The sequence below is a fragment of the Carya illinoinensis genome, chromosome 5, assembly GCF_018687715.1.
Source record: "Carya illinoinensis cultivar Pawnee chromosome 5, C.illinoinensisPawnee_v1, whole genome shotgun sequence".
Lineage (NCBI taxonomy): Eukaryota > Viridiplantae > Streptophyta > Magnoliopsida > Fagales > Juglandaceae > Carya > Carya illinoinensis.
In genome coordinates, this window is record NC_056756.1 from 39905012 (window position 1) to 39931746 (window position 26735).

General features: G+C 36.7%; 1 protein-coding gene across 10 annotated transcripts; it reads right to left on the reverse strand.

The window, feature by feature from the left end:
• Positions 1–74: 74 nt before the first annotated feature.
• On the reverse strand, positions 75–8546 carry LOC122309869 (pentatricopeptide repeat-containing protein At5g14770, mitochondrial). 10 transcript variants are annotated; one of them, XM_043123609.1, is made up of 5 exons: positions 4865–8546; positions 2759–3405; positions 2448–2498; positions 1881–1940; positions 75–701 (listed from the first exon to the last, which is right to left on the reverse strand). In XM_043123609.1, exon 1 carries the CDS (start codon positions 8120–8122, stop codon positions 4994–4996), a length of 3129 nt encoding a protein of 1042 aa, XP_042979543.1. In that variant the 5' UTR covers positions 8123–8546; the 3' UTR covers positions 75–701; positions 1881–1940; positions 2448–2498; positions 2759–3405; positions 4865–4993. The 10 variants fall into 10 exon arrangements, with proteins under 10 accessions (XP_042979543.1, XP_042979545.1, XP_042979542.1 ...); XM_043123611.1 differs by lacking the exon at positions 2759–3405; XM_043123608.1 differs by lacking the exon at positions 1881–1940.
• Between the last annotated feature and the right edge of the window lie 18189 nt (positions 8547–26735).

Below are 26735 nucleotides of genomic sequence, written 5' to 3' on the forward strand. Positions count from 1 at the left end.
AATTTTTTTTTTTAAAGAAAGTAAATAGAAGTGTTACATATGAACTATCTTATGCCCTGCAAAATGCATTTGCATATTTTCAATGGGAAAAAATAAAATTTGATCATCAGAAACGAAGATGTGTTTGCATGTTGCAGCTAACTACTTGTATTCCCACGCAATGTATATGAATAGTTAGAGCTATTAAACAGAAAAATGTAAGTAATTATGTTCGCCTACCAGTGGCCATTATGCAATAAACAAAACATTTAGAGGAAGAATTTTAGCACCTTAATTTCTAAAATCTTTTTAGTACCTTGATTTTCTTTTCTCTAATCATCCTTTGCAATTCAGCCCATTTCTTAGAAGCATAATGTTAGGTATAATATCAGAACTGCCCAATTCAACTACTTCTAACGGGAAAATTTTTCCCTAGTGTCCCTTTCATCTCTGGAGGAAGTCTTCAAAGTCTTGGAAGGCAGCTCCAAGAAAATGCCTCGGCGTTCTCTCTGTTAGTCCAGACAGCTCTTACGTTGGTACTAAACCCCTTCCAAGATGTTTGGACTCTTAAGTGGCCGTTGACCTATTTGCAGAAGTGGGAATGCATGCAAGACCACATAGACCCTGTCTTCTTGAAATAAACCAATAATGATTTTTCCATAAATCAAAGTTTTTTCGAAACCTTCGGGTCATGATCCAAAGTGAAAAAGCCCAAGATGATTCTGCAAAACAATGCATGTCAAGCGCACCATGAGAAGCAATATCCATGGACAACTAAAGCGATCCATAAAGAGAATAATCAACAATGAACTTTAAACTTTAAACTATGGGTGGATTGAACTAAACGTAGGTTTAATCTCAATTCAAAATTGATAGCAAAGATTCAAATATAACATGAGTAAGAGGATTAGCAATCAAGTCTTCCTTATTTTGCCCCTTCCATCCCTTGAGGATTAATGATGGGTATTCTTGTCGACTTGAGAACTATGAATCAAGGATTCACTCTTACCTATTGAACCAGAAACTAGGGTTGGAATTATATGGAGAAAAAGACACTTGGCATCAACAAAACTTCAATCAATTATAGAAAGTTATATTATTTTTCAATTCATAAGTTGCGATCAGAAAATCGGGAACTTTATTAAGGACAAATTTTTGAGACAGAAGATAGAGTTGGCAGAAGCCTAGAAGGTCATATAGGAATAAAATGTCAGAAGCACGATTTTAGTGCCTTAGGCCTGTTTCTGAAGGTCTTTGCTGTAACCAATTCCCAAATCTGACATAACTCTCGTGCGCGTTTGATGCTAACAAGAGAATAAAGAGATTTCAAGTTTCAAATAACCACTTTCATTTGTAAAGAAATGGTTATAACGCCAAGAGTGTAATACTACTAAGGGCCTGTTTGGGATTGCAGTATGAGTCTTAAAAAGTGTTTATATAGTCTTAAAAGGTCTTTAATAGAAAAATTAGGTTGTTTTGAGTGTTACATGTTAAACCACTTTTAATCTCAAATAAGTTAAATAATAAGTTTAAGAAAAAGCATTTTTAAATGATAATTTTACTCAAACGTACTTTTCCAGATAATATGGAACGTAATTCGAATTTAAAAAGACTGTCAATGGACGAAAATACTCATACAATTTTAAGAAAATTACAACTTTCAAACTTTCAAGGATATGGTCATAATCTTTAAAAATTCAAATAATCGTCATTTCTACCTCATAAATCACTTTTTAAATTTATTTCTAAACAATCACAACGTGTTTGAAAGTGCTTTAAATATATGGTTACCAAACAGTAAATAAATTTTTAATAATAGAACTTATTACTTAAGTTATAAGTTATAAGTCTTAAAGCCATAAGCTATATTTCCCACCAAATCCCAAACATGCACTAATTACCGTATCCATGATTCTGGAAAGCTCTTTCAGCTTCCTCGTTCTTTCCAAGTGTACATGTTCCTTATTTGACAGAGGCAGTGAGGACATCAAACAATTGAGGCCTTGTACTGATAGATGTGAACAGTATAATACACAATACATAAAAAGTAGAGATCTATTACAGTCACATCTACTCTGTATTTACTGTCAGTAAACATAAGAGTCCATAGCACATCAAGTTATCATTATTGTTCCATGTCTGTATACCAATTGTATGAATCATTTCCCGGTATAAGAAACTAGAAAAACAGCTAGCATATAAATATTGAATCTTCATCTATTTTACTAAGCAACAACTAAAAGAAAGCAATGCATAGAATCAACTTCAAATACGGCAACCACATTACTAGTATAAATGAAAAGGAAATTCACTAAACGCTAGGCAAGGGTGTAAATCATGGAGCTAGACTGCTTTCTACAGATATGGACGGCTTCATACGGAAGTGTAATATTATTTAACTAACCAGCAGTAAATATCCAGTTAACAAAGATATACAAAATAGTGGAATGAATAAATCATTGTATTACCTTCTCGCATCTATGTCACCTTAGTCCCGTTTTGTGCCCTTTGAACCAGTACTGAAAATCCATACAAGACAACAAGGTTTGAATTATACGAGTGCTTTTTAGAGCTTTTGATATGCCAGTATATGAGGCTTTCAGTGGCTCCTTTTCAGGGCCTATCTTTCCTCTCCAACCGTTAAACCAGCACAACATGGCTGGAAAGATTATGCTGAAAGGCCAGAAATGACCTAAAGCAAAGTGAAGAAATCAAGGAACAAAATCTCTAGAGCACTAAAATAAGTAATTTATTAAAGATTGTATGGTATAACACTTACAAGCAACTAAATACTGTATAATGTATTGTGTCCTTTGCAAAGTGGCAGAGCAATTGACGCTTCACTATTTGCATCTGCTGATCACAAAGTACAAAGGGTACAGATACCCATGGAAGGGGGGAATGCATGAAGCTAAAAGGGGGAGAAAATAATGGCATTATGTCAAAATTGGTTTCATGATCATGCCAAACGCACAAAAGGACCAAAAACTTCTTATAGAGGTATGTGCAGCCTAAAACATAATGAAAGGAGGTTTCAAAAATGCAGGGTAGAGACCATATGTTTCCGAAATGATGATTTGTGGATCTTTGTCAAGACTATAGTGAAAAAATCAAGAGCAGAAAATAGTGAATCCTGTGAGCATAAGGAGTGTTCCTTGATCCTAAATTTCTTTTAATTTTTTATTTTTGTTTTTATTCATGGTCCCAAAACACAGTATGGGAAATAATTAATTCTAATTAGGAAACTATGTTTTCCAGGGTGAATATTTTCCCCTCCTAGGAGGGCAGGTCAACTTTCAACTTCTCTTTCTGCTCTGAAGCTTTGACTAGTAGTTCAACATTTTTTTTCCTTCCCTTGATATCCAAGAACCCAGAGAAATGGAAATATCCTTTTTCTATAGACTGCCAGAAAGGGATGAAGAACTTCTGCAAAGTTAACGGAAAAAGATATTATTTGTAAAATGTAGAGGGTAAGTAGCAAAAATTGAAACGATTCACCATGTCTCTGGGAGACGAACTCAAAAGGAATGAATGCAGAAACTACTCTTTCAACTGCAATGATTCTACTTCACTAAAATACAGGGCATATCAAAGCTAGAAGAATCAACAACTAACCAAAGTAGTCAGGTACAATAATTTGGATTTTAATTAGAAAACTGGAATATAAAATAACTTATAAATATTTCAAAAATAAATCAAAATTAATGACAGGGATCTAGAATTGGTGCTTTCCTTTCTCAAAGCAGGAAGCATCAGTGTGAATGTGTGTGTAGTGAGAGAGAGAGAGAGAGAGAGAGAGAGAGAGAGAGAGAGAGAGAGAGAGAGAGAGAGAGAGAGAGAGAGAGAGAGAGAGAGAGAGAGAGAGAGAGCATTAAAGAAAGGGATGGTATCAGTGGATGTTAAAATAACAGTGAAGAAACCATGCACAGATAGTCAAAGTGTCCTGGCTACAGGCCATGCCTATAGCTAGAACAGCATAATGAATGTGATGATAAAAATGAAGAAGATGAAAGACATAAATGAGCATCCTGTGCCACTAAAGAATCTATTGAGTGCATAAAGGTTCAGTACGTTCAGTTCATAAGAACTTCAATGGGAAACTACAAAACTTAGGAGCCATCATCCCTGCCATGCAAGATGAAGATATCCAGAATAGGATAGAGCCATGCCCTCTGTAAATTATAGTCGTATTGTTTTTTGTTAGTGTCCTAAACAACATTTTCTTTGGCCTTTCTTGTCCTTGTGATTACAACATTTAATGATATTTGGACTTTGTGATGAACAACTGTACACCTCAGATGTCCTAGAATTAAAGAGACCGAAAATCAGTAAAAGAGAAATTGACTGTCAAGAATACAAATAAACTCAAGGTACTTTGAATAGCAGTCTTGGTACAGTAAAGTGGATGTGAAGGAGGACTTGAAGAACGACATGATAGTGGTCACAATGCTGCTGAAAATGATACTGGCTGCAGTTGTTTCTGAACACTTACCAAATGAGGAATTGGGAAGGGAGGTGAGGCTCCAATACAAGGGTGATAAGTAAAGGGAGGTAAAAATATAAGAAACAAGCAGGCCACTTCCCCTTGCAGCTGCTTTTTCCTCATTTAATGCACTAAATGCTTTTCCTAAAAAAAAGAATAAAATATTTTTATACTCATTAATGCAGTTCAGAACTCTACTGTTCAGCTTATTGTTAGTGTTAATTACGAAAAACACCAAATAAGAATTGATAATGGCTGAATTCTAATTCTCTTAAAATTTTATTTTTTTGGGGGTAAAAAAATGTTCTTCAAATATATTAACAGACTTTGATCAGTTTAGAAGAAATGCGATGTGATAATATAAATGCTCTAGGCCAATACAAAGGCAGCAAGAATGCATACCGAAAGTACTTCAGGACCAAGTGTCTAAATATAGAATTGGAATGTTGCAGTAACACATAATTCCATTAGTGCTCAAGTGGTTGGCTATCCACACTAGACATCTCCTGTCTTCTGTTTTGAGCCAATCTATCATATATTCTTTCTCTTATACAGTTCCTTTACCAGTCTCTGAGCATCAACCTTCTTTCCTGGTCTAGCAAATGTAGCACTAATTCGTAAAAGGGTACTTTCACATGGAACAAACCCTTTCTCTTGCATCTCTGTGAATAATCTTTTTGCCTCAGCTCGATATCGCACTTTCCATGCCATGTCCAACTCTGGCTGATTAGATAGATTGCACCAGCCACATATCAGTATGTCATAAGTTGAAGAATTTAGAGACACCCCTCTTGCCTGCATCTCATTTAAAAGCTCTCTAGCTTGGTCCATCTTCCCCACCTTAGCAAAATCACTAATAAGCACATTGTAGGTGCTAGTTTTGGGAACAAAACCTTTAGTTACCATTTCGCAGTAAAGTTTTATTGATTCCTTCTTATTTCCAATCTTGCCATGTCCAGAAATTAAAGTATCATAAATAGAAGCATTAGGGACAAATCCTCTTTCCTGCATTTCACCAAATAAATCATCTGCCTCTCTCATCAAACCAGCAGCCGAAAGACCTCCTAGAAGGAGATTGTATGTAGCAATATTCAGAGAAACTCCTTGAACCAACATCCTAGAATACACAGTGAATGCCCTCTTTACATGGGTGCTTACACAATACCCACGTATAAGGGCATTGTAAGTAATAGTATCTGCTTCAAGCCCTCTTTGTGTCATATCTTTCAATACTGAAGCAGCTTTCCTAGTCATCCCTAGCCTGCATAAGGTAGTGATGAGAGTGTTATAAACTGCCCGATCAAGTTTAAGCCCCATACCTACTAGTTGCTCATGCATATGCAAAATTGAATCTGCCCTCATACTCTTTGCAGATGCACCAAGCAGAACTCTATAAGTGGTTAAAGTAGGATGATGACCCAGCATCAACATTTCATTCAAAATGTCCATTGCTCTCTTGATATCACCATCTTCACAAAGCCCCATAATCAGAATGTTCGAGGTGATTGAATTTGGCATTAAGCCTTGGCTCTTCATCTCATTCCAAAGTTCAAAAGCATTTTTTAAGTCCCCCCGCTTACAATAACCATTAATCATGGTGTTGTAAGTAGCATGGTCTGGAGACAAACCCAAATCTCTCATTCCAGTATAAACAGATTGTAGTTCATATTTTCCCAGCTTCAATAGACCGTTAATCAAAACATTATATGCAACAACATCAAACCTAATATTTCTCTGTGTCATTTCTTGGGCCATGTTAAGAGCATCTGACTCCTTACCAACTTTGAAGAAGCCATCCATTAAGGATGTATAGTTAACATGGTCAGGCAACAAACCCCTAGACATCATATCTTTGAATAGTCCCTCAGCCTCCACCATGCTTCCTCCTCTTTTCCAGTTGTTCACAAAAGCATCAAGTATAAAATGGTTTTCCTCTAATCCTCCCACTTTCATCTCATTATACAGATCAAGAGCAGTTGCTTGCTTACCTGCCTTGAAATGGCCATCAATTAGTGTTGCATAAACAAAAGCATTTGGCAAGATATTTTGCTGCACCATCTTCCTCAGTACATTAACAGCTTCACCAAGCATTCCTTTCTTTGTATACCCATTTATGATAGAGGAGTAGGTAATAACATTTGGAAAAGCATTCTTCTGCACCATTTCTTGCAGCACAGACTCCGCAGTATTTATGTCTCCTAACTTGCAAAGCCCATCAATTAGTGCAGAATAGGTGATAGAATTTGGAACTACGTTAAGCTTCAAAAATGTTCCGAACATGCGCACAGCCTCACTGGCTTTCCCAACCTTAAAAAGTCCATCCATAAAAGAACTAAGTGTGACCACATCAAAAATAATGCCACGAACTACCATTTGGTTCTGAAAAATAAAAGCCTCGACATCTCTCCCTGCCTTTAACAGAGAATCAACAAGAATAGTATATGAGACGTGATTGGGATCCACACCCATCTTCTCCATCTCCATTAGAAGAGATTTTGCTTCAGCTAATCTCCCATGCTTGCAAAGGCCATACATAATGGAACTGTAAGTAACAACATCGGGGAAGAACCCGTTCATAACCATTTCCTCATACACAGAAAGTGCTTCCTCAAGCTCTTGCTGCTTACAGGATGCACTGATGAGGGTAGTGTGTGTAATAAGGTTCGGCTTCAAATGCACACTGTCAGCCCCATCCTCCATATCCTCAGTTTTCAAAACCGCACACTCCTTTGTCTGAGACCCCAAAACCTCATCGATAAGACTCTTGGCCTGAACAAAATCACCCATCTTGCAAAACCCATTTATCAAAGTATTATAAGTAACAATGTCAGGAAAAAAACCGTTATTTTTCCTATTCTCCACCCATTTGAGTGCTTGGTCAATTTCCCCCGCTTTGCAATACCCATTAATCAAAGAATTCAAACCCATAGTATCTTGATGAATCCCCCCACTTACTAAATCATCCATGACCCACTCTGCATGCTTTACCAGCCCAATTTTGCAAAATCCATTAACCAATATGTTTACAGTAATAGAATCTAGATACACCCCCTTCTTTACCATTTCTGACAAAAACCCAAAAGCCTGATTAGCCAATCCTTGTTCACAGAACCCCCAAATGACAGTATTATAGGTAACAGTATCAACCTCCGCACTCCCACTCCTAAGCAAATCCAATGCCAGACCCAACTTCCCCACTTTGCACCAAGAATGAACCAATATGTTGAAGGTGAAAACATTAGGCAGAACCCCACAAGCGAGCATGTCATTGTAAAGAACCCATACCTGATCAACCAAACCAGAGGCATTGAATTCGCATAGTAGCCGATTCCACAGGGGCACAATGGGAACGATACCGTGGTTTCGCAGAGAGAAGAAGGTTTCAGACGCTTTAGAAAATCTTCCACACGTCAAGTAGAGGTGGATGAGGGTGCAGAAGAAGGAGGCATAGAGATGGGTCTTCGATGATGAGAAGGGGATGACATTTGTGTCGATACAGGGATAAGGAGGGACGTTTGTGAGAGAGGAAAGTGGGTTTTGATTGGGTTTTACGTCTGATGAAGGGTTGGGGTGCTTGGTGGAGGAAGAAAAAGAGAAAGACTGAAAGAGACATGTAAAGGAGGGGAGAGTCTTTGTTTGCTTCTTCAAGAGCTGCACCATTTTGCTTTGATTCGCAGCAATCAAGACAGAAGCTCCCTCACCTCTACTCTCTCGGCTGCAACCCGAAGCCACCACAGTGGACGTGACTTAGCCATCCTCCAGTAATAGGGAACTGCCCTAGCACCGCTCATCGCCTCAGCCATCTTTGACCACCGCCAGGTTCCGCCTCCATTCGCAGCCAATAGCCCTTGCCCAATTCAATGCGCTAACGTGGGAAGAAATTATCGGCCGCACCTTACAGTACTTGTATGCCTCTACAATAATTCTATATTGGTTCGGATCAATATAGAATTATTGCCCACCTTTAGCAAGAAATTGACTACAGCGGATTTTTTTACTGTAGAAATTCAAAAAAGAATGGAAGATTTGGATTAAATGGATGATGTCAAAAACTTGCATTGCCGTAGCCCATTACGACAAATTGTGTGCATATCGATTATGTGATCAATAGATTTTCCTCACCATCCATTCTTTAAAAGAATCTAGATGGTATTTAATGTCACTGATGATGGAGCTTATGGTCCAATCCAGTACGGGGGAGGAGTTTGAGATTGCTTGTATGATAATGCTTGAGTTCCCTTTTAGAATTATTTTTTCTAGACGTCTTTTCACATCTTTGATGGCCATCAAAGTTGCTGTAGCTTTCCCAAGGTTTGGGTTCACACTTTTGATGAAATTTGTTTTTCCGAAAATGATTTCTCCTGAGTCTTTCCAATATAAGGATGCTACCGTGTTTTCTTACTGCCACATCAAACATGATGAGATGATAACCACCTGGATGCCATTCTTCATTCACTCCAATCTAATTATTCTTTATGGACCACGCTCTTGAATGTTGTTGGAAGATTTTGAGTACCGACTCAACAAAAATAGAGGGAGAGGGAATGACTTGGTTGTGCTCCATTTTGTTTCTAAGGAATCAAAGATTATACATGGCAATGATAGCAAAAATTTGAAAGGATTGGTGCTTTTCCTCAGGAATTTTGAGGATCTCTGAAGGATTGAGAATGTTTTTGATCCAATTAGAGAAAGGTTGTCTTGCAAAGAAGGTGGTATCAATTGGACATTTTGAATGTCTCCACACTACTCTAGAGTAAATACAATTGATGAAAAGATGGGAGATATCTTCTAGTTCAGTTTTACACAAAGGACAACCAAGTTGTTCCTTATTTAGATGAATGACATTATTGATCAAAGTTTTTTTGAGAAGAATGTTATGGCTTGTTTTCTAGAGAGTTAATTTTAGCCTATATTGCAATTTCAGTTTCCATAAAAGCCCACAATTTAGAGAATGATTGTTGGAATTGGAGGTGTTGTTTTCATTAACAAGAGCTGCATAAGCTGATTTGACAAAAAAAAAATCTAGAATAATGATTTTTTTGATAGGTAATCAAAGATATTATATTCAAAGAAATGGGCAAAGTTTAGGTACACAGGCAGTATACATGAGGAAACACCTATCTAGAGGCAACAATAGAAAGAAGAAAATCATGGACACTTAGTTTGTTACAAATTGTGACCCCCACTCACAAGAACAATAATTTAAAAGAAAGCTTTTAGCTCATCCATAGTTCACTCTTGATCTTCGAAACTTCTAGCATTTCTCTCCTTCCAAATGCACCAACACATGCATATCAATACCAATCTCCAAATTGCCACTACCTATGAATCGCCATATATTCCTCGCCAATTTGTGAGAAAATCCACCAATCTACAAGACATAACCCAAGACAACCCAACTCTTGATAAAAAATCATCCCACATGATCCTGGCCACCTTACAGTGTAAAAGCAGATGATCAACTGACTCCCCATACTTCTTACACATGAAACACCAATCTAGCACAATTACCTATCTTTTCATTAAATTATCGATAGTGAGGATCTTATCCAAAGATGTTGTCTAAACAAAAAATGCTGCTTTTGAATGAGCTTTTTTCTGCCATATGCTCTTTCATGAGAACCTAGACCTTTTAGCATTTCTCTTCTTCCAAATGCACCAACACATGCATATCGGTACCAATCTCCAAATTGCCACTACCTGTGAATCGCCATATATTCCTCTCCAATTTGCGAGAAAATCCACCAATCTACAAGGCATAACCCAAGACAACCAAACTCTTGAGAAAAAATCATCCCACATGATCCTGGCCACCTCACAGTGTAAAAGCAGATGATCAACTGACTCCCCATGCTTCTTACACATGAAACACCAATCTAGCACAATTACCTATCTTTTCCTTAAATTATCGATAATGAGGATCTTATCCATAGATGCTGTCCAAACAAAAAATGTTGCTTTTGAATGAGCTTTTTTAGCAGCTTTTTTTTGCCATATGCTCTTTCATGAAAACCTAGACTTTTCGGAGTTCGTAAGCATTTGATAAAAAGAATTGATAGAAAAAATACCTTTCTTAGAATGACTCCAATATATCTTGTCTATGTTGCCACCTGAAATACTTGTGGACTGTAGTGCCGCAAAAAACTCCGTAATAGACTCTAGCTCCCAATCATGAGCTGTCCTGATAAAATCGAAATTCCATTGAGGGGAGCCATTGGAAAAGACCATAAGATTGGCGATCGATGCTTCCTTATTTCTAACGAGTGCAAAGATAGCAAGAAATGTGTCACGTAGACAATGGTTGCCACACCATTTATCAAATCAAAACTTGACCCTAGAACCATCACCCACAACAAAATGTTTGTGTCCTCAAAAGATCTCCCAAAGACTCCTAATATTTTTCCACAGCCCCACTCCATGAGTGCCTTGTACCTCATTCGATCACCATCCTCCCCCAGCTTCCCCAAACTGTGAATCTATAACAAACTTTTATAAGGCCTCTCTTTCATTTTGGTACCTCCACAACCACTTACCCAAAAGAACTTGATTGAATTTCATCAAGTGGCGAACCACCAACCCTCCCCTCGAAATTGGGGTACAAACTGTTGATCAATTAACTAGGTGGGATTTGAACTCATCCCCTAGTTTACTCCATAAGAAATCCCTTTCTAGCTTCTCAATGCGGTTAGCCACCTTTGTGGGAATTGGGAACAGAGACAAGAAATAGGTGGGTAAGTTTGAAAGCGTGCTTTTAATCAAAGTCAACCTACCGCCTTTTGACAAGTATATCCTCTTCCAAGCAACCAATCTATGCTCCACCCTTTTGATCACATCAACCCAAATCATTTCAGATTTAAAGGAGGCACCCAAAGGTAAGCCAAGATACTTCATGGGCAGTGAAGATATCTTGCATCCTAATGTAGCAGCTAAAATCTCCACATAGTTAATAGCCCCCCACTGACACTAATTCAAACTTTGCAAGGTTGATGCTCAAACCTAACACAACAACAAAACAAAGGAGTAGTGCCCTCAAGTCTTAAACATGACCAAGGTGTGCACCACAAAATATGAGCGTGCCATCAGCAAATAACAAATGAGAAATGTTGAGATTACCATTCCCCACTGAAAAACCATGGAGTAACCCACCATCCACCGGGCCCTCAATCATCTTGTTAAGAGCTTCAATGAAAAATAAGAAAAGTAGAGGAGACAATAGATCTCCTGTCTCAAGCCATAAGAGGAATTGAAGAAACCCACCGGTGAGCCATTTACCAAGACAGAGAAACAGGCTAAACAGATACAAAATTCTATCCATTTATGCCATTTCCTTCCAAAACCATATCTTCCAAGTAAGTAGAGTAGGAACTGCCAATTGACATGATCATATGCTTTCTCCATGTCTAACTTGCAAAGTAGCTTAGGTTCTTTAGACTTTAGGTGACCATCCAAAACTTCATTTGCAATAAGTACTGAATCGAGGATTTGTCTACCTTTGACAAACGCATTTTGTGGCTTCAAGATTAGTTTTTCCACCACCGTGCTCAATCTTTTTGCTAACACTTTGGAAAAAATCTTGTACACCTCATTCAGAAGACTAATGAGGCGATAGTCTCTCACATCCCTAGACCCCACTTTTTTGGGAATGAGGGCTAAGAAGGTGGCATTGAGACTCTTTTCAAAGTTAGCATTAAAATGAAATTCATGAAAGACTTGTATAAAATCTTCCTTGACCACCTCCCAGTAAACTTGAAAGAAACCCATAGTAAACCTGTCCGGACCACGAGCTTTATCACTTGCCATACCTCTGATTACATTACATACTTCCTCTTCTTCGAATTGTCTCTCTAACCATTCTGCACTCTACTGGTCTAATGTAGAAAAAGATAAGCCCATCCACTTTTGGTGGCCAAATGTGCTTTTCATATAAGAGTTGTTGATAGTAGTGTTCAATGTGATTATTAATTGCCATCTGATTTGATGAAATTGCCCCATCTACCATTAGTGTATCAATAACATTTTTCCTCCTGTGAGAGTTAGCCATCCTGTGGAAGAATTTTGTGCTCTTGTCCCCTTCCTTAAGCCAGACCCTTAATTTTTGTCTCCATGAAATCTCCTCCATCAAAGTTACATTTTCAAGTTCAGCAACTACTTGGCTCTTGCAAATTTTTTTAGGTTCAGAAAGGGTTTAGGGCCTCATTCTCGCCTTAAGACCCTGAAGCTCCTCCACAAGAGAGCACCTCTACTGAAACACATTGCCAAACACTTATTCATTCCATTGCTTTAAATCCTGTTTCAGGGCTTCCTTTTTGCCATAATGAAACTTGCCAAGCCTTAAAAATTGTAGGAGGTCCACCATTATCTAACCCTATCTACAAAACTGTCAGTTTTAAGCCACATATGCTCAAATTTAAAATACCTTCTACCCCCTTGGATGCCTCCGCAGTCTAAAATGATGGGAAAGTGATCAAAGCATAAACAAGGTAGCCTACTTTGAGCCACATCCGAAAAGTATGACTCCCAATCGGGGGTTAACAAGAACCTGTTAATCCTTAACCAAGATGGAAAATTTTGGTTGTTAGACCAGGTAAACGTGCCTCATAAGCTCCTGGATTCCCGCTCCCAATGCAACTTGGTAACTCCCACCACCTAAGGATTCCTGCCAATTCTTTCTATAATAATCTTCTCTCTGAGTCAATATTTAGGCCATAAACACCAGCAAACGCCCATTTGAAGTTGTCTTCAAAGTTAACAAAAAAACCTTGTGCCGGCAAAACATGCAATGGCAGCCTCCATTACGGAAAGCCAACTAACTGTAGCCCATACAACAGAAAATCAGAATGGCTTTGGTTCTTTACAAACCCATAAAGGGACGATGGAGCACGGGGAGCATGTGGGTGGGCCATCCCCCCTGCTGCGGCATAGATTGGGTCGCCGGCATGTTCTGGCCCATTTCCAAACGTGCTGGCGATGAAGATTGCTCTCACGACGTCTCATGAAGTAGCTCCCTTTCGAAAGCCCAGAACTCTCCGTTGAAGCACAGGGAGCTTATGGGTGGGTTATCCCACCCCACGGTGGCACAGACTGTCGCCGGCTCTAGCTCATCTCCAAACTTTCAGGTGGCAATAGATCTTCCAGTGATGACACAGAGTTGTTTGATGGTGGTGAATACAAATCCGGCTGGACTATCAGGGCAAGTGGTATCTCAAATAGTGCCTCGGCACCTTCTGGTATGCTTCTCATCTATATAACGGTGAAGGTAGTGGTTCAGGTGTCAGAGCATGCGAGGGTAAAATCACCCAAACACTCTTCCACCCTTTCCACCACCCTTGTGTCAAACATAATTAGAGCTCCCCCAGATGATCCTTTTGATAGTAGGTAGGACCACCTGACATGTTGCCCTCGCCATAGGTTGCGAACTATTTGTCTTGTAATAGATTCCAACTTAGTCTCTTGTAAGCATATGATATCCCCCTTCCATTGACGAAGTAAATTTCTGACTTAGAGCCGCTTATTAGGATCATGCAAACCCTCACGTTCCATGACAATATTTTTGGCTTCATGGAACAACCGTTTTACCCCTTCCCTTACAACGCTCCCTATTAGAGCCCTTCTCTCCCCCATCCTCTTTCATTGCCCATGTTAGCCTTTTTAGTTCTCTTTCCCCTTTTTTGACTGTAGCCAAGGATTGATTGGAGTTAGATTGGGCGTTCGCAGCCTTAACAGCTACAAGAGGGGCAAAAAATCTAGCTTTGAAATCCTTGTAAGAAATCCCAACCGTATGTTTAATGTCCAACGCTCTCTAAATAACCCAATCTGACACGTTGGGATGAAAGGAGTTGAGAGGAGTAGGATCATCTTTCCCTTCCCTATTAGCCGTGAACAGAACCAAAGAACCAACGTGTTCGAAAACACTAGGCTCCTCTATCATCTTCAACCCCAGAAAACCGTCGGTTGAGCTGCCATTGCCGTAGGTCCAAAAGCCTCAATGAATCCTCATGTCGGGGTTGAACCTTCATCGGATGGGCTCTCAAGCTTTACAAGCCTTCACCCACGAAATCGGCCTCTAACCGACATCAGCTGAGGCAGGCCCAAAAGACGAGCCTTTCTTAAAGCAGGGCCCAGCCTATATTCTCTTCCAACCCATGTGATTTGATCCTCTTTAGCCCATCACCACCTTTGCCTTACCAATTATATGCCTGGGGAGCTTTCGCCCACTAGAAGAAACCTAACCTTGGCCTAGGCCCAGGCCTACACCTTTCACAATTTAGTAGCTTAGATTTTCTAGTTCCTTCCTAAGGGAAGTTAGTTCCTCCTTCACCCCGTTAACTTCCTCTTTCAAACAAACCAGAGCCTTCTGCAACTTGCTTTCCTCTGTGCAAACATTGGACAGTGAACCACTCCCCAATTCTTGTATAACAGTTCTGTCACCTTTCTCTGCATGTATACCTGAGTGTTTTCTGCCTCCTTTTTATTTTTTCCGAAAGTTTTCACTATTCTCCTCCCACCACCCAATGCCACCTTCACATAGGTAAGCTTCTTCTTCTATTTCCCCTTGCCTTCTTCTCTGTCCAGTTGTGGAATCGAAGCCAGAAATGGAGTCTACTTAACCAAAACACATCTTGGCAATGCATTCATCAACTCTCTTGAAAGGATCTTCCAACCATTTCCTTTCACTCCTTTCGGAATCGCTAACAAACCTCGACCTCTAGTGCCACCACCGTAATATTTGACTTCCAAGAAACGCCTATAAGCATTAGAGCACCTATGAGCAAATAGAGCTTTAGCTCCATCCTGATAGGTCTTATAAAAAAAACCTTGCTTCCCCCTAAAAAAGACATTCTTCTACTGTCTTTGCCAGCCAACAAGCACTGGCCATATTGAGTACTAGTTCTTTTGTAACCCTCATACCTCTCTCTATGATGTGACAATGGGTTTCTCCCTCCTTACCTTTGTCTCTATTAACAGATGCTTAATAAAACCCATTCCAAGTGTGCTTCTTTTTAAAATTATCCATTCTTCATTCTTTTCATAATAATGATGAAGCCATTTGATCTTATCTTGGACATAATGGAAAATGTGATTGGCCATAGGAAGTTTTTGGATTTCCCTTGAGAATTTTTCTGAAAAAATTGTGTTAAGGAGAAGTGTGTTCTATTGCCTTGGTTCCTCTAGAGTGAGCTCAGAGACTTTCATGTTTTGGTCTAGTACAATATTATGGGGGTTTGGGTGAGGTATAGAGTAAGGGATGGTAGGAATCCAAGGATTAGTCCATGCCTTAGTGAAAATTTCATTATTGATTTAAAAGCAGACACTAGACCATAGAAAATCTCTTTGTTTAAGAAGACTATTTCAGAACCATGAGTTGGAGGACTTGGGAAGAACTTCTAGCAAAGATTTGGATTCTAGATATTTTTTAGAGATGACATCCTTCCAAAGACTAGTTGACCCATTGAGGAGAAACCAAGCATATTTAGTGACAAGAACAGAATTGAAGGTGGACATACGTTTGAGGCCGAGACCTCCCACTGACTTTGGTAAACATATGGTCTTCCGGGACTTGGGGGTAAATTTCTTTTATTTTTTTTAATTGTCCTCGATTTCCCACCAAAATTTACGAAGAGGGAATCCAGGTTTTTGGCCATTGTTTTAGGAATGAGAGTTTAGGACAAGACATATGAAGGAATTGAACTAGCAACCGCTCTTATCAAAACTGTTTTTGCAACTTGAGAAAGAATTTTTATTTTCCAACCTTGAAGCTTATTTTGAATGCATTATTTCAGTGAGGAATTTTCTCTTGTCACTCCATTTGAGAGAGGTAATCCCAGATATTTAGAATTAGGAGATGAGACTCTAAAATCAAAGGAGCTTTTGACATGAATTATTGAGGCAGGAGTGGTATTCCTACTGAAATTGAGAAAATATTTTCGATCATTGATGCATTGTCCCGACCACGAGTTGTAAACTTCTAGATATTCTAAGAGGTTTTGAGCATTTTGAGTTGTGGCAAATCCAGAGAGGAACAAGTCATCAGCAAATAGTAGGTGAGAGATGGAGGGGCCATCTCTTGACAATTTAATGCCCTTTATGTAGTTGAGTTGATCCTTTTTGGTGATGAATCTAGAAAGAACTTCTGTACCTAGAATGAAAAGGAAAGGGGATAAGGGATTACCTTGTTGGAGACCCCTTGTGGGATGGAAATATCCATGAGGCGCATCATTGATAATGATTGAGTAGGACATTGCTAAAATACACTCATCGATCTAGTTGATCCATTGTCATCTGAATCCAGCTTGATGAAGAACGGAAAGGAGAAAGGAAGGGCCATTCCATGGAGTCAAAGGCCTTTGCCATATCAATTTTGATGGCAATTTGACCTAATCTGCCATTTCTTTTTTTCATTTTGTGAAAAACCTCTTGGACCAAAATGGTGTTATCTTGGATGAGTCGACCAAGGATGAATGCAGATTGACAAGGGGAGGTGATACAAGGAAGGACGGCTTTGAGCCTATTAGCAAGGATTTTTGTTACAATTTTATACCAAACATTAGACAGGCTAATGGGTCTGAATTGATTGACTATTTGGATTATCCACTTTTGGAATTAAGACCAGGTTAGTGTGATTGAGTTCCTTGAGAAGCTTTCCATGGATGAAAAACCTCTTTACAATAGCAATCATATCAATTTTGATGACTTCCCATAAAGTTTTATAAAAAGGACTCGTAAAGCCATCAAGTCCTTGTGCCTTTATGAGAGTGAGTTTTTTCACAATGAGAGTGATGTCCTCGTGGAAGTTTACATAGGAAATCATTCTCAAAATCCATTATCTTTCTTGGAAAAAGATTCTCAATTCCCTCAGGAGGGACAGGGTGCGAAGTAGAGAAAATGTTTTGAAAGTGATTTTGGATCTTAGAAATGATGATGGGTTGATCTACTGTCCAATTGTTTCTACTTATTTTGAGGCACTCAATATTGTTTCTTCTACGTGTAATGGAAGTGGAAGCATGAAAGAATTTGGTGTTTAGGTCAGTAGAGGTGAGTCAGGTCACTGTGGATTTTTGCCTCTAAAGAGATTCCTCTCTTAAGAGCAACTCGTTGATGTTTTCCTTTAAGTCAATTTCCAAGTTGCTAGAGGGTGGAGGAGAGTCTTGTTCTTGGAAAGAGGAAATGACTGAAGTCAAGAATTTGAGTTGAGTTTGGATGTGCCCAAAACAATTGAGATTCCATTCCCAAAGAGCTTTTTTTGTAATTTTGAGTTTTTCTGAGAGAATGAATGATGGAGTTCAAGTAAAACGAGAGTTCCATACCTCTTTGATGGTTTTAAAAATGGAAGGATCTATAATACATAATTCTTTGAATTTGAAGGACTTGGGACAATTCTTCCTATTCGAAGTATCTAAGAGGATTGGGGCATAATCAGAAGAGACACGGGTGACAGTGGTAAGAGAAGCTTGAGGGAAAAGTTCAAGTTATGGGAGGTTGGCTATACCTCTGTCAAGTCTCTCTTTAATCAGATGATGACCAAACCTATTATTGGTCCAGGTAAACTTAGGACCAGAGGAACCTAGATCAACAAAGCCAAACTTATCCATAAACAATTTGAGGCCTTTTAAATTTGAAGATTGTGCGATAGGATTAGCCCATACCTTATTGGATTGAGTGAGAATATAGTTAAAATCTCTTAAAGCTAGGGAAGGACCAAAAAAGGAATCAGTGATACTGGTAAGAAGGTCCAAGCTAGCAGTCTCATGGAGCATTTGGTGGCAATGAGGACCCTTCCACCTCAGTCATTAGATTCATGGGGAAGAGATTCATAGTTTGAGACTAAACTTTGTTACCCGATCCCTTCAATTCTTAGTGTTGTTAGGGTGACTATGGTTGAGCTATTCTTTGGGTGTTTCCTTTTCATTCTTTCCTTTTTTGGCTTCTGTGATTACTTGTTTTTTGCTGGAGTGTCTCTCGTGTTAGCATTCACAACCCCTGCCTCATGAGCTCCAATGTCGTCCTCTCCGTAGTCAAGCTTCATCCACTGGAATTGTTGTACTGAGATGACATTTTTCGTGGGGGATGGGAGGATTGCTCTTCTCATCAGACAAAATTTTCCTTTTCTTCATAGTCTCATTTGAGAGGTTGATCGGGGGGGTGAAAGAGGAAGCATCTTTTCCTTGATTAGGGCTTGTACCTAGGGGTGTAACCAATCCAGTTTGGTCCGGTTTTGGACAAAATTTAGGACCAAACCGGTAGGCATCGGTTTTGCATTTTTAAAATCGATTACGCACCGGTTTCCTTCTTAAACCGGTATTCCGATTTTACTGGTTTTCGGTCTCGTTTGGTCCGATTTTTCGGTTTTAATAAAATACAAATTTTTCATTAAAAAAACACTGATTTAAAAATTTTTTTTTATTAAAATTCCATTACCATTTACAAAAATCTGCTATGTAAAAAAATTTTGCTATCAAAAATCTACTTTATAAGAAAAATCTGACATGTAACAAAATTCTGTTATAAAAAATCTGCTTTATAAAAGAAATCTGCTATATAAACAAAATTCTGCTATATAAAAAACTGTTGTAAAACAAAAACTAAAATAAGAAATCTAGTGTAAAAAATATCTGCTAGACTATTAGTATTAGTATATATATATATATTAGTATTAGTTATAACTATATAATATATTAGACAATATAATAATATTAATATTAGACTATTAGTATAGCTATATATTAGCATTAGTTATGATGATTTAGTATAACTATATTAGAATGAGTATAACTATAGTCTATTATAAATATTAGTAGTAGTATATATGTGATTATTTAGTATAGTGATTTATATACTACTTTATAAATAGACTTAAAGTATATTACCAATAGTAATATTGTATTAGACTATTAGTATCATTATAAATATTAGTATTCATTATAGTGATTATAATAACTATTAACTATATATTAGTAATTTTTTTTTCTTCTTGGTTTTTACTTCTTATGATAAAATGTTATTAATAAGTAATATTATACATTTAAAGCATATGATGAATTAAATTTTCATGTTTAAGATTAAACATTTATTTTATAAATTATAATAACATTATCTTATATATAATTATAATTTATATTATTATATATATTCTATATAAAAACTATATATAATATAAAACATATTATATATAATATTAATATATAAACAGTACCGGTTCGGTCCGGTCCAAAACTAACGGGAATCAAAACCGGACCGGTTTCGGGCGGTTTTCCATTTATGGAAACCGGTTTTGGATCGAACCTGTCTAAAACCGGCACAACCAGTCCGGTCCGGGTCGGTTCGGTCCGATTTTTCGGTTTGCCAGTTTTTTCTTACACCCCTACTTGTACCTTTGGGGAAAGGTCTTTAGGAGAGGTTGAGTCTGTGGGAGAGGCCTGATGGATTTGAGAGAAAGTTTGGGTTGAGCTCAGTTGGATGGTATTGAAGGCTATGCAAGCCTTGCTTGATGGGCTGACCAAGAGAGATACATTATGGTTGGGCTTGTGAAAATCTAATGGCTCTTTCTTTTGTTTGAGTTGGGAAAAAAACTGTTTAAATAATGAGGGCCTGGACTCATCTGGGAGGGGCCCGATTAGTTCGTTTAGGTTGATCGGAATGGAGAACTCCAAATTGATTGTGGGTGGGGTCAGAGGTGATCTGTTCTTTAATAGTTCAGAGTGTTACGCTGTCTCCTTTGATTTCGAAAGGGACACTTGGAAGGAAGAAGTTTCATCTGGTGTCAGAATTTTTGGGAGAAATGAGACCTTTTTGTTGATGGCAACTAATTTGCCGCTTTCTATAAAAATGGAATAGTCATTCTTGTATGGAGATCTAAATCGTTGCCACGTGGAGATTGGTTCGGTTTGCATGGTTCATACTTCGTAGTTTTCAGAGGTTGACTTTTAGTGAGATGAACAGTGCCATCTTGTAGGTTTACCCTATTGTTACTTGTTGTTGTAGAGAAAAGCTTTTTGATACAAAATTCCTTCTTATGGCTCTCGTTGGTACTGATGATGATAGCTTTCCCTTTACTAGGTGTTCAACCTGGGGGAAGGAAGGGGGGATTTGTTGGATTTGTTCAAGCTGTGGGACTTCCTGGAGAACTAACTACGGTGGCTCCCTTAGTGGCTCTTTGGGTTGCATCAGTCTTTGTGGTTTCTGAAGGTCTGCTCTCATCCAGTTACTAAGGTATGGCTCCTCAACTGAGTTAATGTAGATGGGGTATGCCTATTGAAGGTGGCCCAGTCTTCCACATCCATAACAAAATTCAAATAAGCCCTTGTATTTGAAGCTAACTTTGACTGGACCCTTATTGATCTTGGGTAAAATGTTAGAATAGGGGCTTGGCCGTGTTAATCTCCACCCTAATTCTAAGGAATTGATTTACACAAGTATTGGGAAGATAGGATTGATCAATGTCTATTAAACGCCCCTAGGACTTTGCCTATTGTTTTAATATTATATTTTGTCATCATTTCAAGGGGTAATCGTAAATATGGATCCAAAAAGCAGAGTGTGACATGTCTATTTCCTAGAGATTGAGGCCTAGAGGCCATTCTTTGATTACAATGTGGTAACCTTTAAAGTTTCAGGATCTTTGGTAGAAGACTATTTTTTTTCAAGTGGGGATGGGAAAGTGAAAAGAAAGGTATTGATTCCAAGATCTTCAATGGTGAGACCAGGTACAAAGCTCCAAACCGCACGTATGGTAGAGTGAAAAGTATGTTTATTAAGAGCTTTGGCCTAGAATAACTTACCGATCAATGCCTGGTTTGAGATCTTTATAATAGTCTCGGACATTGGTACAAGAATGATGTCATCCCATGTTAGTGCTTTCGTTTGTTCAACGAGCAGGTCAACACTTGATTTTTCTTCTTCTTTTGACATGGGTGGATGATGGTGGGTGGGAGATGCGGAAAGATTGGTTGGTGGAAGATACTGGAGGGTGGGGTATAGAAAGGGATAAGGGTGGGTTAGGTGAGGATCATAAAAGTATAAACTACTAAGAGGAGAAGAAAACTCATCTTCAAAGAGAGAGAGCGGTTCGAGGATCCTGATTGATCAGGATCGGCGTTTAAAAAGAAAACTAGGTACGATTGTAGCCCCTATTACAACTTATTTATTAATTCTTTTACAAAAGTTTAATCAAAGTATAAAACAATTGCATTCAAAAGTCTCAGAACAAATAGTCAACAGATACAATATCTTGAATCCTCTGTCATAATAACTTCAAAACCCTCATGCATAACTGCTATACCAAGTAATGAGCTACCCTATAACGCTCCAAATGAACAGAGAATCTTGTGAATAGCTCGAGCTCGTCTCGTGTATACTCAGTTCGACCTCGAATCATTTAATAAATGACATGCTTGTAAATATTAATATAGGTTCAAATATTGAATGAGTAAAACTCTTATAAACTCAACTTGATTTAGGCTTGTGAACAAAACTCATACTCGACTTGACTCATTTGAGCTCGTTTTGAAACTCGTAATATGTGTTATATATGTATATGTTATATTTATTACATATTTGTTATATTTTATATATTTAGTTATATATTATTAATTTATTTCTAATTTACCTTATTTAATATATATATATATATTATGTTCCCAAAGTGTGTATGGAATAATTTGTATAATAATATATTATACAACTAGATCTTTTGATTTATTATATTATATATATATATATATATATATTAAATACTATAGTTTACTATATTTATCTTATTTATTATTTCTTAAATTTATAACTATAAGTTAATTTATTTCATAAAAAATTATACTATAAGAACTTTTTAATCAAAACTATTTCCTAGAATAGTTAGAGTAAAATTTAAATTTTTTTATTAATGAAAACATAAGATTCAGAATTCTTTTTTTTTTTTTTAAAAAAAAAAAGTTCAAGCTCGAGTCATTTGTTTATTTTTAGTCAAGTTCAAGCCAAATTCAAGCAACATTATTGGTTAACGAGCTGAGTTCGAACAAAGATATCCAAGTTCAAGTAGAGTTCAAATGAGTAAACATGCTCATCGAGCTCGAGTACCCTTGTTCAAATTCGACTTAAATAAGTTCATTTGTAGCCCAACTGCCCTATAAACATGCTTGATCTTCTCATTTTGTAGTTTTGACAGCACACTACAAGAAATTTAATTTTTAGGAATGAAATTTATTTCGTCACAAAAAATATTTTTTAGAGACGAAATTTAAATTTCGTCTCAAAACATAGAGAACCTTATAAATCCGTTCGAACTAATAAATATTAGTTCGAACCGGAGATTTTGAGACGAATTAGATCGTCTCCAAAAGCCTAAACCATTCGAACTAATAAAATCTAATTTAAACAGATAATTAATCTATTCGAATGTAATATAATTGGTTCGAATAAGTATTATCTTGTTCGAACGATATTATCTAATTGCAATAATATATTGTTAAAATTATAATAATAAATATTTTTTCTATTAATTTTTTATCATTTTCAAAGTAAATAAAAATGTCTATATATTATATATTATGATTTACAATGAATTAAAATACTTACGAATTCATAAATTAATTTTATGTAATTAATTTAAAAATATTTTAGTTAAATAAATATTACTTTAAAGATAGTGTCATTTTTTCTATTATCGTGAACATTAAGTATAATTAAAAGAAAATATAATTAACAATAAAGAGGTTAGAAAACACTAAAAATAAAAACCATACATTAATTACATCCCAAAATGTGTTAGACGTTCTATACAACATAAAAAAAGTAAAATAATAACTAACAATATATATTTATTAAGTAAATCAAAATCCTCCTGTAAGGTATGCAAGTGTCCTTCCAGGTCCTAAAACTTCTCCATGATGGGATGAATGAAGTTTCTGAATATAATTTGGTGGTGCTCCGCCAATATAACTCGTACCTCATCTAGAATAGCCCCAGCAGGCTATCTCTCAATAGGGGGAGCAGTAATAGAAGCTGGATCAGTAGGCGGAGGTTGATCCTGTACTGCACGAGTCTTCGGCAAGTGACCCTTGCTCTTGCTAAATGTGATCTTGTTAACGAGCCCTATCTGTGGCGACCTCCGCTTAGTCAAAGCCACTGTAACCCTCGATTGGAGTAGGAGGTTAAATATCAATAGTGCAAATGGTAGACGACCTCTACCCGAATAGCATGACTGTGTTCGAATGTGGAGGAAGAAATATAATGCTAGATCAATCGGCTCCCCCTGTGCTAATCGTAACAAAAATCTGGCCCGCTCAATCTCGAAATCAGTCTTGTGTTTTTTCGGATCAATATTATACCCAACAATCAAATTAAAAATTTTGAAAAATGCTATACAAACGGCCTGTCAGATCACTTTACTGCCATCATATGGAGCCTGATTTTCTGTGAGACCATTATCAGGTACCTCATCGCCGCTCTCACTATCATCCGAGCTAGATGGTGCAGTTGCTGCTCTCGCTGCTGCTACAGGATATGCACTGGGCTCCTGTCGTAGATCAAGAAACTCAGTAATAACGTGGGTAGAGAAGATAATATTCACTCCCCGGACTACTAAGTTGTAGCACAGAGCATCACCAGACTGCTCTCTCATGGCACGGTAAAACTCACCGAACATCTCAGGATATGTTGTGCTCCTCTACTGACATATCAGAGTCTATCCACGATCGGTGATGATGTCATGTATGCTCTGTCCCTCCCAAGTGAGATTACGGAAGTCATCCAGAATGATCTCCTGCTCAACTAGTATAGGCCTCACGGCTGATTGAGAAGGAGCTGTTTCTCTACTTTGGCCTGTCTGGGGTCAGGAACGTTTTCTTCCACTGCTGCTTGCCATTAGTATACTGTGGATCTACAAAATCATTATGTAATCTAATTAAACTGAATTAGAGGAATGATGATGTTGTGCTGCAGTGTTTGACAACTGCTTATTCGAATGGATTCCAATCCGTTCGAATAAGGGCTGCCAAATATCATCTTTAGTTGGAATGATTAAAATTCAATTCGAATGGCCTAAAATTCCATTCGAATTATGTTAAAGTCCATTCGAATGGAATTTAAAGTCATTCGAATGACCTTAAAATTCATTCGAATGACCTCATAAAACTCCATTCGAATGGAATTTAGGCTCATTCGAACGGGACTGAGCCAAACAGACATGGCTAAGTCGACTCAGTCCCGAATCTACAAACTAGTTTTTCACCATAATCCAAGATTTTAATCGGTAGAAATGATTTAGGAGTGACGCTCCATCATTTCTACCGATTAATTTTGTGTCATTTGGTCCCAAAATAACAAAATGTGGTCGGATTGATTCAAAATCCAACCCCCCAGAACCAAGGAAACAACCATTTAACCCATACCTCTTGTTCTAGGAGATTTGAGGACTTGGTCGGAGTTGGTGGTGGTGTTGTGGCTGCAAACGACGAAGGATTCAATCCGACGGTTCGAATGAGAGGATGCATGAAATAAACAGAGAAGAAACTGTATCGCGACTTATATAATGTAATTTCGTTCGAACGGAAAAGGTATAAGTTCGAATGAATTATATAATAATGAGAAAAAATATACATATAACTACAAGAGGTAAAACAATACGTTTTATATTACTAATACTAGTATATAATACTAATATTAGTACTAATAAAAAATTTCTGGACTAGTATATATAATATAGTAGATATATAATATATATTAGATAACTATATTATATAGTATAGAGTATTTAATTAAAAACCTATATATATTATAAGTAACTAGTATATATATATAATACTATATATATTATGCATTAGATGAGTATAAAATAGTATTGTGTAAAGCATTGCATTATAAAGTAATATACTAAGTATATAGTAAAACATTGCATTAAATATAAGTATAAAATACATATATCTAATATATTTAGTTTGTATATTAGAAATAAACTAAGTACTTAGAATATATTATAAAGTATTATAGTACTAAAAGTTTTCATATACTTATGCTATTTGTACTATAATATCACTTAGTAATGTACTATTAGTGATAGTATTATACTTATAATGATATTAATTATAAGTATAACACTATTAGTGATACTAAATAAAATATTATGCTATTAGTAATACTTAATATTATAGATTGATAAAAAACTTATTATTATAATATTAGTGACACTCAGTATTATATAGTGTATATAGTTTTAACGTATACTAATAATAATATTGGGTGTATTATGTGTATATTAATATATTGCTATAATTATCTGTTCGAATGAATATAATTATAATTCGAATAGAAATAAAGTCTGTTTGAACGAATTTTTTTTATTTAGAGGAAAAATTCACGCCAAATTATCGGTATATGCTGGAGAATATTCTTTTTTTTTATTCAAACTCTAATATTATTAGTTTGAACGGAAAAAAATATTGTGGGAAAACTTCGCAGTTTTTTTTTTTATTTTCGCGTTCGAATTTATAAAAAATTCGTTCGAACGGAAATTCACATATTATTAACTCAGTCCTTTCACTTCATTTTCACTTAGATTGAAGTTAATTTGAGAGAGGGAGAGAGAACATGGCAGAAGGCTTTGAGAGAGTGTTGTGGAGAGAGAGAGCTTGAAAGAAGTGTGAGAGAGGAGATTCTTGAGAGAGAAAAGACAAGCACAAGAGGTAATATGTTATTTTTTTGTTATTTTTCATTCCAATTTTTGTTTACAAGTATCTTGATATTTGTTACATTTATTCTTGAGATAGAACAGATGTTTAATGTGTTTTATGCATATATATGTATTGTGGATTGATATTTTTATTGGATTGCAAAAATTAGAGGTAAGTTTTTATAGTTTTCTAAGTTATTTAATAATCATATTTAGGGATAATCATATATTTTTCAATATATTATATTAAAATATGCCATCATGTATGTAAAAATTGTGTTTTGTGGTTCAGTTTTTTTGCTCTGTTTAATGACTGGTTTCTGGCTTGGTCCCATTCGAACACTTTGAATCCCATTCGAATTGAATTTACTCAGTTCGAACGAAATCTGACTCGACCAGAATTCCATTCGAACATTTGGAGTGTTTGTTTGAACAGTATCAATTAAATAGATATTTATAATGTATAATTGAAAATATTTAAGTACTGCAATTAAATAGATTAATACTTAAAATGTTCTTATAAAATATTTAATTAAAGAACTATAATGTATTAGTGAAAATATTTAAGTACTCTAATTAAATAGATTAATACTTAAAATATTCTTATAAAATATT